Genomic DNA, 13,515 nt, shown 5'->3' on the forward strand with positions numbered 1-13,515 from the left:
GCACATCTCAGCCCGAAGCTGCCCAGAACCGAGCTCCTGGTATTTCTGCCACCACCTGCCCCTTCTGTGGGCTTTCCATACATTAAACAGCAACTTCGTGTACCTGGTGTGTCAGGCCAGAACTGTAGGCTCTTCCTTGAATCTTTTTTCTCTTTCTCCCCATAAATGTCCAGCCATTCGGCAAATCTTACTAACTTACCTTTGAAATCAGGCTTGCCCTGTAGCACAGTGATTAGACTCTGTGCAAAGAAGAACGTGGTTAGGTTCTGTGCAAACAGAGGTTTTAAAAAAGAAATTAGGGAAAAAAAAAAAAACTGTTCATTTTCTTTTCTTTTTTTTTTTTTCTTTGGAGAGGTTTTTCACTATAGGGCGCGTGCGCTCGCCAGACAGAGACAGACAGAGAAACAGAAAGCGAGAAATCACCTCCCAGGGAGGATGGTCACGCCACAATCCCTTCTCCTCCATTCTCCTCTCGGGATCGTGGGCACGCACGCACACGCGCCCGGCGTGAGGTTTAAGCCACCAGGTCCAGGACTCAAACTGCAGTCGACTACATGGGAGTCCAGCGACATAGCCATTATACTAACTGCTGGTTCCCAAAAACCTGTTCATTTTCTTACTAACACAAAGTTTGGAGGGGCCAGTCAGTACTGGAATTGATCCCACATGGCCAACCCCTTCAGCCTGAAAAACACACTGGGTGTGTGGCATGCCCAGAGTCCTGCTGGGACAGAGAATTAGAGGAAAAGGGATTGCAGAGTAACCAGCCCCAGTGGGGGTGCTTCTGTCTGTCTGTCTCTCTTTCTCTCTTACACACAGATGGCATAGTGGTTATGTCACTGCACTCCCATGTGGCCTACTATGGTTCCAGTCCTGGACCCGGTGGCTTGAAAATCACACCAGGGCCATGTGCATGCATACCCAAGATCCCAGGAAGAGTGGAGGGGAAGGGATTGCAGCGTAGCCATCCCCCTTGGGGGACGATTTCTCACTCTCCCTGTCTCTGTCACTGTTTCTGTCTCTCTCCTGTAAGTACACGTACCTTAAGGCAAAAACCTCTTTAAAAAAAAATCACTGCAGACTCAGAACACTTTGAGCCACGCCTTCTACCACCATGCAGGTTCATGCCACCCCCACCTGTCACCTGTGCTGCTGGAGAAGCTGCTTCTCCTGGGCTCCACTCTTCTCTCGCCCCTAGTTTTCATGTGGCCGCCGGAGGGGTAAAACAGCGGGAACTCTACTCATCATCCTTCCCTGGGAGGCCTGATGTGACCAGGGCCCCCTGGTCCCTCCACTGTTTCTTTATACCTCAGCAGGCCTAGGCCTCTGAGCCTTTGCACCCTCATCTGCCTGTGTCACCCACTCTCTCACTTCCTCCAGGTCTGTATTCAGTTGTTAACTTCTCAGAGAAGCCCTGCCCAATGTACCTGATCAAAGTCGCGTCTTCCCCACATGACATGCTCCTGTCCCTTCCCTGCTTTCTGTTTCCTTCCAGTACTCGTATCAACCCTGTTGCACATAGTGTTCTACCGATCTATATTGTGCTCATCTGTGAGCTCCATTAGGGCTTCCTGTTTTGTGACCTGCACTGACTGTGGTTTCGTAACCTGCTGTTTGCACAGTGACTGCCCTCTGGCACAGACGTGAGTCCTGAGAAATCTTATCGAATGGATGAATGAATGAATGAAATAGTAGTGGTAGCTTCTGACCAGTGAAAAGCCCAAGCCCAGCTACCACATTGGTAGGTCAAGGAGGGTTTACTGATCTAAAGCCTGCAGAAGGAGGTCAGAGAGTTCAGCTACGTTCACTTTATATTTGTGCTGCAAGTAATAGAAAATGCAATGTCAAGAGTTAAAACAACAACAACAAAAACTGTTCGTTTTTTTACTAACACAAAGTTTGGAGGGACTCGTCAGTATTGGAATTGTGTTCCCGTGAGGCTGTAAGGGCCTCAGCTCCTGCTGTCTTTTCACTCGCCATCCTTAACATGTGGTTTTTGTTCCCATGCTTTAGCCTCAAGATTTCAAGGTGGCTTCTCCATCTCCAAAGTTGCATCTGCATCCCAGGCAGATAGGAGCAGAATTTGCCTTGGTCCAACTTCAAAGTGTGAGTTTTTAACCCTTGCTTCTCCTAATGGCTCCTATTTTACCCAGCCATCAGACAGTAACTATGTGTGGTCAACCTACCGTGTGCTAGGTGCCATATGAAGGGTCTTCAAAAAGTGTGTGGACAATGCATGTTATGAAAAATCACGTGGGGATTCACAAAACATTTTGCACCAGAATAAACTGGTACTTGAATTCCACTTCTCCACACGCGTTTTGAAGTCCCCTTGTATTTGTCTTGCAGAATGAAGTAGGAGGTGAGCTAGCCCTGGTTTCTGGTCTGTCAGCACTTCCACAGCCCAGCAGGGAACACAAGCCTGGGCTGAGCAGTTGTCAGAAGAGTGCATGACAACAGAAGGAAAGAGATGGCCCGCGGGTCACACTCAGCAGATATGTTTCCAAGTGGGTAGTGTTTTAGCCAAGACTTAGGGAGAGGGAGAGTTAGGTGAAGAGTTGGGGTAAGGCAAGGGGGTTGGGAAAAGGGTTCCAAGCACTGGGGCAGGCATTGGGGAAGGGCCGTGAGGTGAGGGGGGGACCCAGGCATGTAGGAAGAATGAAGGTCACTATTGGCTGGGGCAGACATTGTAGGCTGTGTGGTCTACGGGTAAGGGGTTTGCTCTTTTCCTTTCTTTATTGAAAAAGGCACTCTTCAAAGAAACAGAGTAAGAGAAAATGTCCTCACATGGCATGGTCACATCGCCATCCCTCCTCCATTTACCCATCCTGTTAGGCTATGGGGCATCCATACACACACACCTGGCATGTTTTTCAAACTGCCAGGGCCAGGGATTTGAACATGGGCATGTGGAATCTAGTTACCAAACCGTAGTGCTCAATTACTGTGCTACGAGGCCAGCCCAGGAGTTTGTTCTTAACTGTCAGTCCAGTGGAGAGATGTGGAAGTTTCCACCAAGCAGGTGACACAATGTGATTTGCATTTTGAAAAGACTTCTTTCGTGCTGTGTGTGGAAAATGACAGAGGCACCGAAAGTTAGAGACTGTTCTAGTTACTGTCCAGGGAGCAGTTGGGCTGGCCAAGCTAGTGTCAACTGAAAGGAGAAGACTGTTTATAGCAGTATAATAGGTAAAGCCTCCCCTGTTTTCTTTTAAAATTCTTTTTTATTTAACTTTGTTTATTTTAATTTGACCAGAGAGGGACAGAGAGAGAGACAAAGAGAGAGAGAAAGTGAGAAAGCAAGCCTCCAAGTCTGGGACTCAAACTGTGGTTGGCCATGTGGGAGTCCAGTGCCCTTAACCACCACGCCACCTGCTGGCCCCATTAAAACTCCTTTTATCCAACTTACACGTGTTGGATAAAACATGAGGAGTAGGGGCCAAGAGATGGCACAGCAGTAACACAATTGGGCTCACGTGGGACAGGACCTCAGTTTGAGTCCAGAGGCCTCCCTGAGCATGCCAGGTGTGTTCGTGCTCATGGTTCAGGTGGAGGGGTCAGGGTAGATCGCAATTTGAGGACCCTGTTGGGGTGCCTATTTATTTATATATATATAAAATTAAAGAAATAAATTTAAAATATATATACACATGGACACACATAAGCACATATATACGTACACATGCACATGGAACATTTTTCCTCAGACTTTTGCTGTAGTGCGCATGTGCTTACCAGAGACAAAGAGAGGGAAAGTGAGAAATCATCCCCCAGGGGGGTGGCCATGCCATTGCCACAGGCCGTTCCTCCATTCTCTCTCTTTTTTTTAGAGATAGAGATTTGTGCTATAGGGCCCATGTGCTCACTGGAGAGACGGAGGGACAGAAAGCAAATCACCCCCCAGGGGGGATGGCCACGCTGCAATCCCTTCTCCTCCCTTCTCCTCTCAGGGTCTTGGGCACACACATGTGGATCTGGCATGTTTTAAGCTGGCGGGTCCAGGACTCAAACTGCAGTTGCCTGTGTGTGAATTCAGCGACATAACCATTATGCCATCTGCTAATCCCTCTCCATTCTCTTCTTGGGATTTTGGGCACACATATACATGTCCTAGAATGATTTTTAAGCTGCCCGGTCCAGGACTCGATCTGTGGTCAGCCGTGTGGGAGTCTAGCGCCTTAATCACCATGCCACCAACTGGCCCTTAAAACATCTCCTTTAATATAGGGCAGAGTCGGGAACAACATAAAGCATAATGGTTACGTCACTGGGCTCTCCACGTAGCCAACCACAGTTCGAATCCCGGACCCGGCAGCTTAAAACTCACGCCAGGTTTATGTTCATATGTGCCCAATGTCCCAAGAGGAGAATGGGGGAGAAGGGATGGCCACGTTGCCGTCCCCACGTGGGTGATTTCTTGCTTCCTGTCTCTCTGGCAAGCGCACTCACTTATAACAAAATACAGGGCTGTGTCGCTGAAAGTAGCAAGTCACAGAAGTGAGAAGCGGTAGGGAACAGCAGGTCCACGGGACGAGCAGGCAGTCTGGGTGTGCCGCTTACCCTGTGGCTGGAATTAACAGGTGAGAATGCGTACAAAACACACTTAATATGTTTATTTTTTTAACTTGCACCCTTCAGAGAGGAGGAGAGGAAGAAAGCACTCTCCAGTGGGCGTGGTCATGCCATATTTTCAATCCCTTCTCCATTTCTCCATCCCGTGGGGATTTGGGGCAGACACACATACATCTGGTGTGTTTTTCAAGTCACTAGGGCTGGAACTCAAACCACACAGATGGCCATGTGAGATCCTGCTCCCTTAACCACTAGGCCATAGGCTAGTCCATTAATATGTTTTAAAAATTTGAGAGCCAGCAGATGGTATAGTGGTTAAGGGTGCTGGCCTCCCACATGGCTGACCGTGGTTCGAATCCCAAAGCTGGCAGCTTGCTTTCACCCTTTCCCTTTCTCTCTCTCTGTTCAAAAACAATAATAACAAATGGAATTAAATGAATAAATAAATCTATTTTTTAAATGTATAAAATAGGGGCCACGGCTGGCAAATGGCATGGTGGTTAAGGGTGCTGGACTCCCACATGGCCGACCACGGTTCGAGTCCCAGACCTGGTGGCTTGCTTTCCCTCTCTCTTGCTCTTTCTCACTCTGTCGCTGACTCCCTCTCTGGTCAAATTTAAATAAATAAATACATAAAATTATTAAAAAATAGGGGCCAGCAGGTGGCATGGTGGTTAAAGGCACTGGACTCCCACATGGCCGACCACGGTTCGAGTCCCAGACCTGGTGGCTTGCTTTTTCACTTTCCCTATCTCTCGCTCTCTGCCTGTCCCTCACTCTGTCCCTCTCTGCTCAAATTAAATAAATAAATAAAGTTAAATACAATACTTCTTTGTAAAAAATTATAAAATAGGGACCAGCAGTTGATATAATGGCTATGTCGCTGAACTTCCATGTAGCCGACCGTGGTTTGAGTCCTGGACCCAGTGGCTTAAACTCATGCCAGGCACGTGTGTATGCATGCCCAAGATCCCAAGAGGAGAATGGAGGAGAAAGGATTGCAGTGTAGCCATCCCCCTGGGGGTGATTTCTCTATGTCTCTCTGTCTTTCTGGCGAGCACACGCACCCTATAGCAAAAACTTCTCAAAAAAAAAAAATTACAGAATAAATTGAAACTATACAATGCAACAAAAATTAGTTAAAACTGGGAACCATCAGTTAGCGTAATGGCTATGTCGCTGGACTCCCACATAGTCGACCGCAGTTCACGTCCTGGACCCGGTGGCTTAAAACTCACGCCAGGTGCGTGTGCGTGCGTGCCCAAGATCCCGAGAGGAGAATGGAGGAGAAGGGATTGCGGCGTGACCATCCCCCCTGGGGGGTGATTTCTCGCTTTCTGTCTCTATGTCTCTCTCTGTCTGTCTGGCGAGCGCACGCGCCCTATAGTGAAAAACCTCTCCAAAAAAAAAAATTAGTTAAAACTGAGCGGGCAGGGACCAGCAAATGGCTGGTTGTAGTTATGTCAGTGGACTCCTACATAGTCGACCACAGTTTGAGTCTTAGACCAGCAGCTGAAAACTCACGCCAGGCACATGTGCTTACATGCCCCAAATCTCAAGGAGAGAATGAAGGAGAAGAGATTGCAGCATGATCCCTTAGGGGCTGATTTCTCGCCTTCTGTCTATCTGTCTCTCCGGCAAGTGCACACACCCTATAGCAGGTATCTCTCTAAAAACAAAAAGTTAACCAGGCACGAACCAGCAGGTGACATAGAGGTTAAGGCACTGGATTGTACATGGCCAACTATGCAGTTTGAGTCCCAGATCTGGTGGCTTGAAGTCGTCTTGCTGAATGTGTGTGCGTGCGTGTGTCAGCTATTTGGGAAACAGAAGAAACGGGAGTGTGCTGTGAGGGCTGACGGGAAGGGTGGAGCCGAATGTGACCGCAGGGTTCGTTGGGGCCTGGAAAGAGCCCGTGTGACTCCCGTCTGCTTTGCATCTGCCTTTCTCTAGGCCCCAAGAGAGAGCTGACCTCCAGTTCTAAAGTCTCTCCTAAGAAAGTGAAGTGGTCCAGCAATGTCTGCTCACCCCAGTCGTCCCTCTTCTCAGATGCTGACAGCTCAGAGTCTGGAGAGACGTTAAGTCCCAAAGGTAGTATTGAGGGGTAATCCAACCCCAGGTGGACAGAGCTGGGTCGTCTGACAGTGTTTGAACCAAAGCTGCTGCAGCCTCGGTCAAACATCCTTCTCTCCCGCCTGGGGCCTCACGCCAGGATCTTCCCCAGCCTCCCAGCCTGTCTCCTCCTCCAGTCCATCTGTCCGTGAGCCAGAGTCTACACCCAGGGCTGCTCTGGCCCTTCCCTGCTCACGGCTCCCACTGTCGCATCACCACAGTCCAAGCTCTGGTCCTGCTTGGGCTCCCGCCAGCGCCCCAAGCACAGAACGCTCACTGTGGACAGTTGTGTCCTCTCGTCTCCACTGAATCCGTCCCCTTGGCCAGGGCACTCCACCTCCCTCCTTTGCCTAACGAGCTGCCCCTCTCCCCACACCCACAGGTCCTGCTTCTAGTAGGTCTTTCTGGAGTGCTGTAGGCCTTCCCATCGCCCACTTCTCTCTCCAGATCCCCGGTGCTGCTCCCCCGTCCATCTCCCCAACCCCCTTCCCTCGGACACGTGTCACTCTGGGCTCCACAGCCATTCCGGGCCCACTTTCTGGACTGAGCATGCTTCGTGGGTTGGCACTGAGCACGACTCACCTCTGCAGGCCTCGGCCTAGCAGTGCCTAGCCTGATGTATGCGGCCTTAGAATGCCCACCAGGCACCTGTAGAGGTGGCGAGGTGCGGTGCCCTTCCCAGCCCCTTCCTGCCCTCAGCTCTCGGTGACTTCCCACAGGGTAAACTGTCAAGCCACGAGTCCCAGTGTGGGACACAGAGGCCTGAGGACTGTGCCCTTCTCCTTCCCACTGGGCCTTGACTCACCCCCAGGCCCGAGGTCCTGGCCAGTATGTGCCGTGGGGCAGGTGGTGGGAGCAGGGAGTCGGTCGTACGTCTTCCTCTGTTCAAGCCCTCCTTCCCCACTCCTACCTGGGAGCCCTTCAAGGGCAGGGCCTCAGTCTGCTGGTTTCTGGGCATGCTTTACACCCAGCACACGGCCAAGTCCTGTCTCAGGATGCTTTTGGGTGAATGTTTGTAGTGTCCTTTTTTCCCCTAAGTACTCCTACTCCTCTAACAAGACCCAACTGCAGTGTCCCCTCCTTCAGGAAGCCTCCCCTGACTTCTGTAAGCACGGTCCATCTCTCTCTCCTGGGCCTAATACCTACCCGTCCTGCCTGTCTCCAGACTCGATTCTGACTGGCTGTCCAGGTCCGGCTTTTCCCCACATAGGGAGCTTCCCGGGAGCATCTGGGTTGGACTCCCCAGCATTGTCGTGCGAAGGACCTGGCCCGTGAGGGTCCTGGGAGGCGTTTGTTAAATGATAGAATGAATAAACGAGCAGGATTTATTCCGAGCGTTGCTTCATTCCTGTCCGACTGTTCTACCCCAACTGCCTCTTCTTTATTCTGACCATCCTTCCACAGCATCCCAGAACAGACTCCCAACCCCCAAAGGCAGCCCACGGACAACCAGGCAAAGCCCCCAGACGCTGAAGCGGAGCCGAGTGACCACCTCCCTTGAGGCTCTGCCCACCGGGACAGTGCTGACTGACAAGAGTGGGCAGCACTGGAAGCTGGGGACCCTCCAGACCAGGGACAACCAGGGCATTCTCTACGAAGGTACACTCTGCCCGTGGGTAGGCAGGGGCTGGGCGGGGCCATTTCAGCACCAGGACAGGGAGCGGGATCCCTTTCTAAGAATCAGAATGGAAGCCAGATCCCTAGCTGCAGACCTGCCTCTGGGCCACCTTCCCTTAGGCTCAGAACTGTGTTCTTACCCCTCTGCAGGAGCCACACAGGTTTAAATGAGTACAGCAGGCTGGAAGTGAGGCGATTGGGAGTGGTGGGGACTGTGGCCAAATGGAAGCCAGTGCCCTCTGTAAAGAGTGTACTTCTCTAAAGCTCCACCTAGTGTTGTCGCTAGGGAGTGTGGGCCCCGTGGCCACGTGAAAGGACAGTTGTTCTGGCGAGCCTTCAGGGACAGGATGGACCCCCGTGGGGATCTGGTTTGGATGTTGAGGTAGGTATGTTGTAGGCACAGAGCAAGGAGATAGGAAAGGTCTGTTGATTACGCAGTCGGGTCTTGTGGCTGGGGGAGGCGTCTGCCACAGGCCAGAGCAGGGCCTTGTCTGGGTCTTTGCCCAGCCCCGGAGGAGGGAGCGCGCCTGTCAGCTTTCTGTCAGCGTGTTCAGCCTGCGGAAAGGGAGAGGTGTGGCGTGGGCTTCAAAGCTGCTGCTGCTGAGGAGCGATCCCAGGGATCTCTGCCTGTGGAGGAGAGAGGGAGGGAAGAGACAGCACAGAGGGAGAGGCGTGACGCAGCCCAGCGACCACCTCCGCTGACCCTGCAGGGCTCCAGAGCAGAAAGGGTCCCCCAGCACGGTTCCATTTTGGTTCCATTTTGGTTCCATTTTGGCCAGAGCCGTTGGGTCTTGTCCCCTCCCTCAGTCAGTGGATACAGGTCACCAGGCTTGGCATGTGGCTTTGGATGAGGCCAGTGTGCACAGGATGAGCTTCATTCCCCGGCTGCAGGCCGATAGCACGTGGGGAATACTGTCTGCCGGGGAAGCCCATCCAAGACAGCACCAAAGGTGGTCATCGGGCTTGGTCGCAGGGCCCTGTGCCCAACACGCACCCAAATCCCGACCTCCCAGATGGTCTACACAACCACTTAGGCCTGGTGAGCCCCTGCCGTCGGTTAGAAGGTACGGGGACTGCGTCAGCCCGGGTCCCCAGCCCTTGTGAGGAAAGCAGGCTCAGCCTGCCGGGGCCTCCCCTTCCTGCACAGCCGGGTGTTGACAGACAGGCCAGGGAAAGGAACCTGTTAGAAACTAGGGAAGAGGAGGTCTCGGGAGCCAAGGATGCACTTGCCCCTGTGGAGTCGAAACGGGGCTCTCCCACTTTCCCTGCAGGCATAACCTTGCTCCTCTTGTTCCTCAGCTGAGTCCGCCTTGGTCCTCGCCTGCCAGTCAAATCCCCAGAAGCACAAGTTCTCACTCAAACTGGTGAGTGGACGCGGGGCCACTCCTACGGAAGGGTCTGAGGCTTCTGCAAATGCACCTCACCTTCTGAGCCCCTCTGTGGGTGGGGGAACTCAGGCTAGAGCCAGGGTCCCCTGGCCTGCAGAGAGCATGGAACCTTGGTGGGGCAGGCTCCCTGTCGCCTGGCTGCCCTGGCTGTGGGGCCTGGGGAGCACCTCCCTGCTCCAGCTGTTTCCTGTCTGAGAAATGGGGAGGTGACAGCCTGTCCCGTAGCCCACCTCCTCACTGCCTTGTTTAGCGCGTATTTCTTTAGCATCTGCTGCATCGCACTGTGTAGCAGAGAAGCAGCCAGATGGGGTCCGTGCACCGAGGAGCCGGTGAGCTCCCGGGCCGAGTCCTTAGCCCAGGGCTCGTGGTGGAGTGTGAGCCCCGGGCCCAGGCTCTCTAATGACAGGTAGCAGCTGCTGCTGACAGCCTGTTATGTGCCTGACCTGAGCCAAGTGGTTCAGAAGCTCTTTGTGGAATCTTCTGGATAAGCCTGTGGGGTGGCGGCACAGTTCACCTGGCACACAGTAAGCAGCACCAACCGAGCTCTGTTACCGTTACCGTCACTGCCGTCACCACCCGCACTAGGGAGGCGGAAATGAGCCTCCCTCTGTGTTCACTGCTGGATCTGCTCAGCTCCTGGGTCTCAGAGCCGGGGGTGCTGGGCTGTGAGTCGGACCTGGGCCCTGCCTGGAGTAGCTCCAGCCTGGTGGGAGAGACACGTATCCCCCTGCCAGCCAGGAGAGGGACAGCTTCAAGGGAGGGAGCCCGGCTGACCAGAGAACATCCGGAGCCTCCCACCTGCTGGGAAGGCAGTACTGTCCACGTGTGTCTGAAAGGGCAGGTGCTTAATGTTTGTTCATTCATACATTCCTTCATTCATTTGTTCACCAACCCTTTCCTGCAACTTCCTGTGAGTTAACTGGGTGCTCGGGGCTTCTGCAGAAGTGGGACCAACCCAGTTTCTGCCCCCAAGGAACCCTGGCCGGGGTGTGGGCACAGGGAGGGAGGTGCCTCATGAGGTTGGTCAGGGGCTCAGCAGTGTGCAGGCGGCAGCTCCCTTTTGCCAAGTGCATGCTGTATGTCTCCCCTGCACTGGGGCAGCAGCAGGGGGTGGGCAGAAGGATGGATCGGGGCAGGGAGCCAGGCTCATGAGTGATTTGTGGCCCCGGCCTGTTGGGAGCCTGTTCTATGAGACCCTGGGCCTGGTATTTCACCAGCCCCGTGGTGTGAATTCTTTCGGTGAGCCTCCATGGTAGCTCCTGCATTCCCATTGAGCAGACAAAGAAATAGGGACCCCATCCCTGACCCACAAGCAGCAGCCTAGAGGTTGCTTGGTTCCCTGCTGTGTCTACAGTGCCCAAGACAACCCTTCGCACATAACGGGGAATGAACGCATGAACAGCAGAGCTGGGACGTGAACTCAGCTGTTTGACCCCGTGCTCTTACGGACATGGTTGCCTTCACTGTGTTTAATTAAAATGCTTGGTTTGGCTGCTATTTAAAAACAAGACGGGTCAACAGGTGATGTGGTGGTTAAGGTGCTGGACTAGCCAACCATGGTTTGAGTCCTGGACATGGCGACCTGCTTTCTCACTTTCCTTTCTCTCTATTTCTGTGTCTCTCTCTGGTCAAATTAAAATAAATGAATGAATAAATAAAATTAAATAATTGTTAAAAATAAAAATGAATAAAGACAACCGGGACCAGCAGGTGGCATAATGGTTATGTTGCTGGACTCCCACATAGTCGACCAGAGTTTGAATCTTGAATCCAGTGGCTTACAACTCACACCAGGTGCATGTGCATGCGTGCCCAGGATCCCGAGAGGAGAAGGGATTGAATAACTGCACCCAGTGTGTGTTTAAGTGACCATGTCCGGGACTCGAGCTGCGGTTGACTATATGGGAGTCCAACGACAGCCATTACGTCAACCGCTGGTCCTGGGAACTTGGTTCTGATTCAGGGAATTCAGTGGCCAGCTTTGTCTCTGGTATCACCCTGGGGTATTAAGTGGCCATTGGTGACGTGGACCTTTGTCTAAGAGAAATCAGTATGACAGCTTTCTGCCACTCCTGTCCCCACCAGGATGCCAAGGATGGACGCTTGTTCAATGAGCAGAACTTCTTCCAGCGGGCCGCCAAACCTCTGCAAGGTATTGGCCTGGGAAGTCAGGAAGAGGGAGGGTCGGGGTACCAGCCTGCTCACAGCCAGTAGCTTCTCTGTGTAGTGTGGCACCACAGGGAGGGAAGGCCCACGTGTGTACCCACCCATGCCTGTAGCCTGACTCCTGTCACCCCTCGGGCCTCGGAGAACAGTGTATGCTGGGGCTAGCTCGTGAGAGTCAAGGACCTCATTTTCAGGGATACTGCAAGCTGGTCGTCATACGCGGCCTTTATTAAAAATTAAGTTGTGCACACCCAGACGTGGCCACGTATGCTGCTAGGACACTGTGCTCCACAGGCTGAGAGCACATGGGAGGGAAACCCAGATCTGATTCCAGGCCCACCTAAAGACGAGGCATGGCGGGCTATAAACCCAGCAACTCGGGAGGCTGAAGCAGAAGGATCGTCATCCCAGGTCTGGTCTGGGCAGCACAGCAAGACCCAGTCTGAGAAAAAGCAGGGCATGGTGGGCATGGTGACGTGTTCCTGTGGTCCCAGCTGGGAGGCTACAGCAGTAGCATCGTTACCTGGGCAGATCATGTCTAAAGTATAAATAGGGGCCAGCAGGTGGCATGGTAGTTAAGATACTGGACTCCTACATGGCAGACCATGGTTCAAGTCCTGGATCCAGCAGCTTTAAAATCATACCAGCTTCAGGACCAGCAGTTGGTGTAATGGCTATGTCACTGGACTCCCATGTAGTCAACCGCAGTTCGAGTCCTGGACCCAGTGGTTTAGACACACCAGGCACGGTTGCGGGCGTATCCAAGATCCCGAGAGAAGGGAGGAGAAGGGATTGTGGCATGGCCGTCCTCCCAGCAGTTGATTTCTCACTTTCCCTCTCACTGTCTCTCTCTCTGGTTAGCACATGTGCCCTATGGCAAACAAACAAACAAACAAAATTAATTAATGTACGAACCTAAAATCAAATAAATTACATTCAAAACAAAGAAACAGTCTTCATTTCCTAATTATTTTTTTTCTTTCTTTCTTTCTTTCTTTGTTTCTTTCTTTCTTTCTTTCTTTCTTTCTTTTTTAGCTTTTTGCCAAAGGGAAAGTGTACTAACTAGAAAGAGACAGAGATACAGAGAGAGAGAAAGTGAGAAATCACCCCCTGGGGGTATGACCATGCTGCAATCCCTTCTTCTCTTGGGGTTTTGGGCATGCATACAAACATATCCAGCGTGATATTCAAGCCGCCAGGTCCGGGACTCAAACCATGGTCGGCCATGTGGGAGTCTGGCCACCTTAACCACCGCGCCACCTGCTGGCCCCTGCACATTTTCTATTACTGTACTGGTGAGGTTATCTACATCTGCCATATCTGTAGGATGACAGTAACTGCCCAATGGCATGCTGCTGTGCATCACTTCCCCATTCCATATACAGTCGTGTCAGAAGGATAGCTAGAAGATGGGCACAGTGGGCAGTATTTACACCACTGAAATTGGCAAACTATCCGTCAGGACTGTCCCTCCCTGATAGCACAACATTGATTCTCTACCACCCCACTGAGTTCCCAGATGATAGACAGAGGCAGAGGCAGATTCTACTGGCAGCATGGCCGGTTTAGAAATTTATTTATTTATTTAACAAGAGGACAAATCCTTTTTTTTTTTTTTTTTTATTAGAATTTTTTAAAAGAATTTTTTAGGGGAACCGCC

The 13,515-nt window shown here is 52.1% G+C and overlaps 1 protein-coding gene across 8 annotated transcripts in view; it reads left to right on the top strand.

Annotated features, from left to right (window-relative positions):
- VRK3 (VRK serine/threonine kinase 3) overlaps positions 1 to 13,515 on the top strand; it is a 43,974-nt gene that overhangs the window by 8,502 nt on the left and 21,957 nt on the right. For 7 of the 8 annotated variants that reach the window (XR_003551370.1, XM_006160118.3, XM_006160120.3 and 4 more), the window contains exons 4-8: positions 2,014 to 2,106; positions 6,526 to 6,663; positions 8,089 to 8,283; positions 9,601 to 9,665; positions 11,775 to 11,841. Coding sequence is in view for 7 of the 8 variants with exons in the window: in XM_006160118.3 (XP_006160180.1) it covers positions 2,014 to 2,106; positions 6,526 to 6,663; positions 8,089 to 8,283; positions 9,601 to 9,665; positions 11,775 to 11,841 (558 nt within the window). In the remaining variant the exon portion in view is untranslated. Of the gene's footprint in view, positions 1 to 2,013; positions 2,107 to 2,349; positions 2,363 to 6,525; positions 6,664 to 8,088; positions 8,284 to 9,600; positions 9,666 to 11,774; positions 11,842 to 13,515 lie in introns of all 8 variants that reach the window. The other variant, XM_027776451.1, reaches the window with a different exon arrangement.

The sequence above is a fragment of the Tupaia chinensis genome, unplaced genomic scaffold (assembly GCF_000334495.1).
Source record: "Tupaia chinensis unplaced genomic scaffold, TupChi_1.0 Scaffold000673_1, whole genome shotgun sequence".
Lineage (NCBI taxonomy): Eukaryota > Metazoa > Chordata > Mammalia > Scandentia > Tupaiidae > Tupaia > Tupaia belangeri.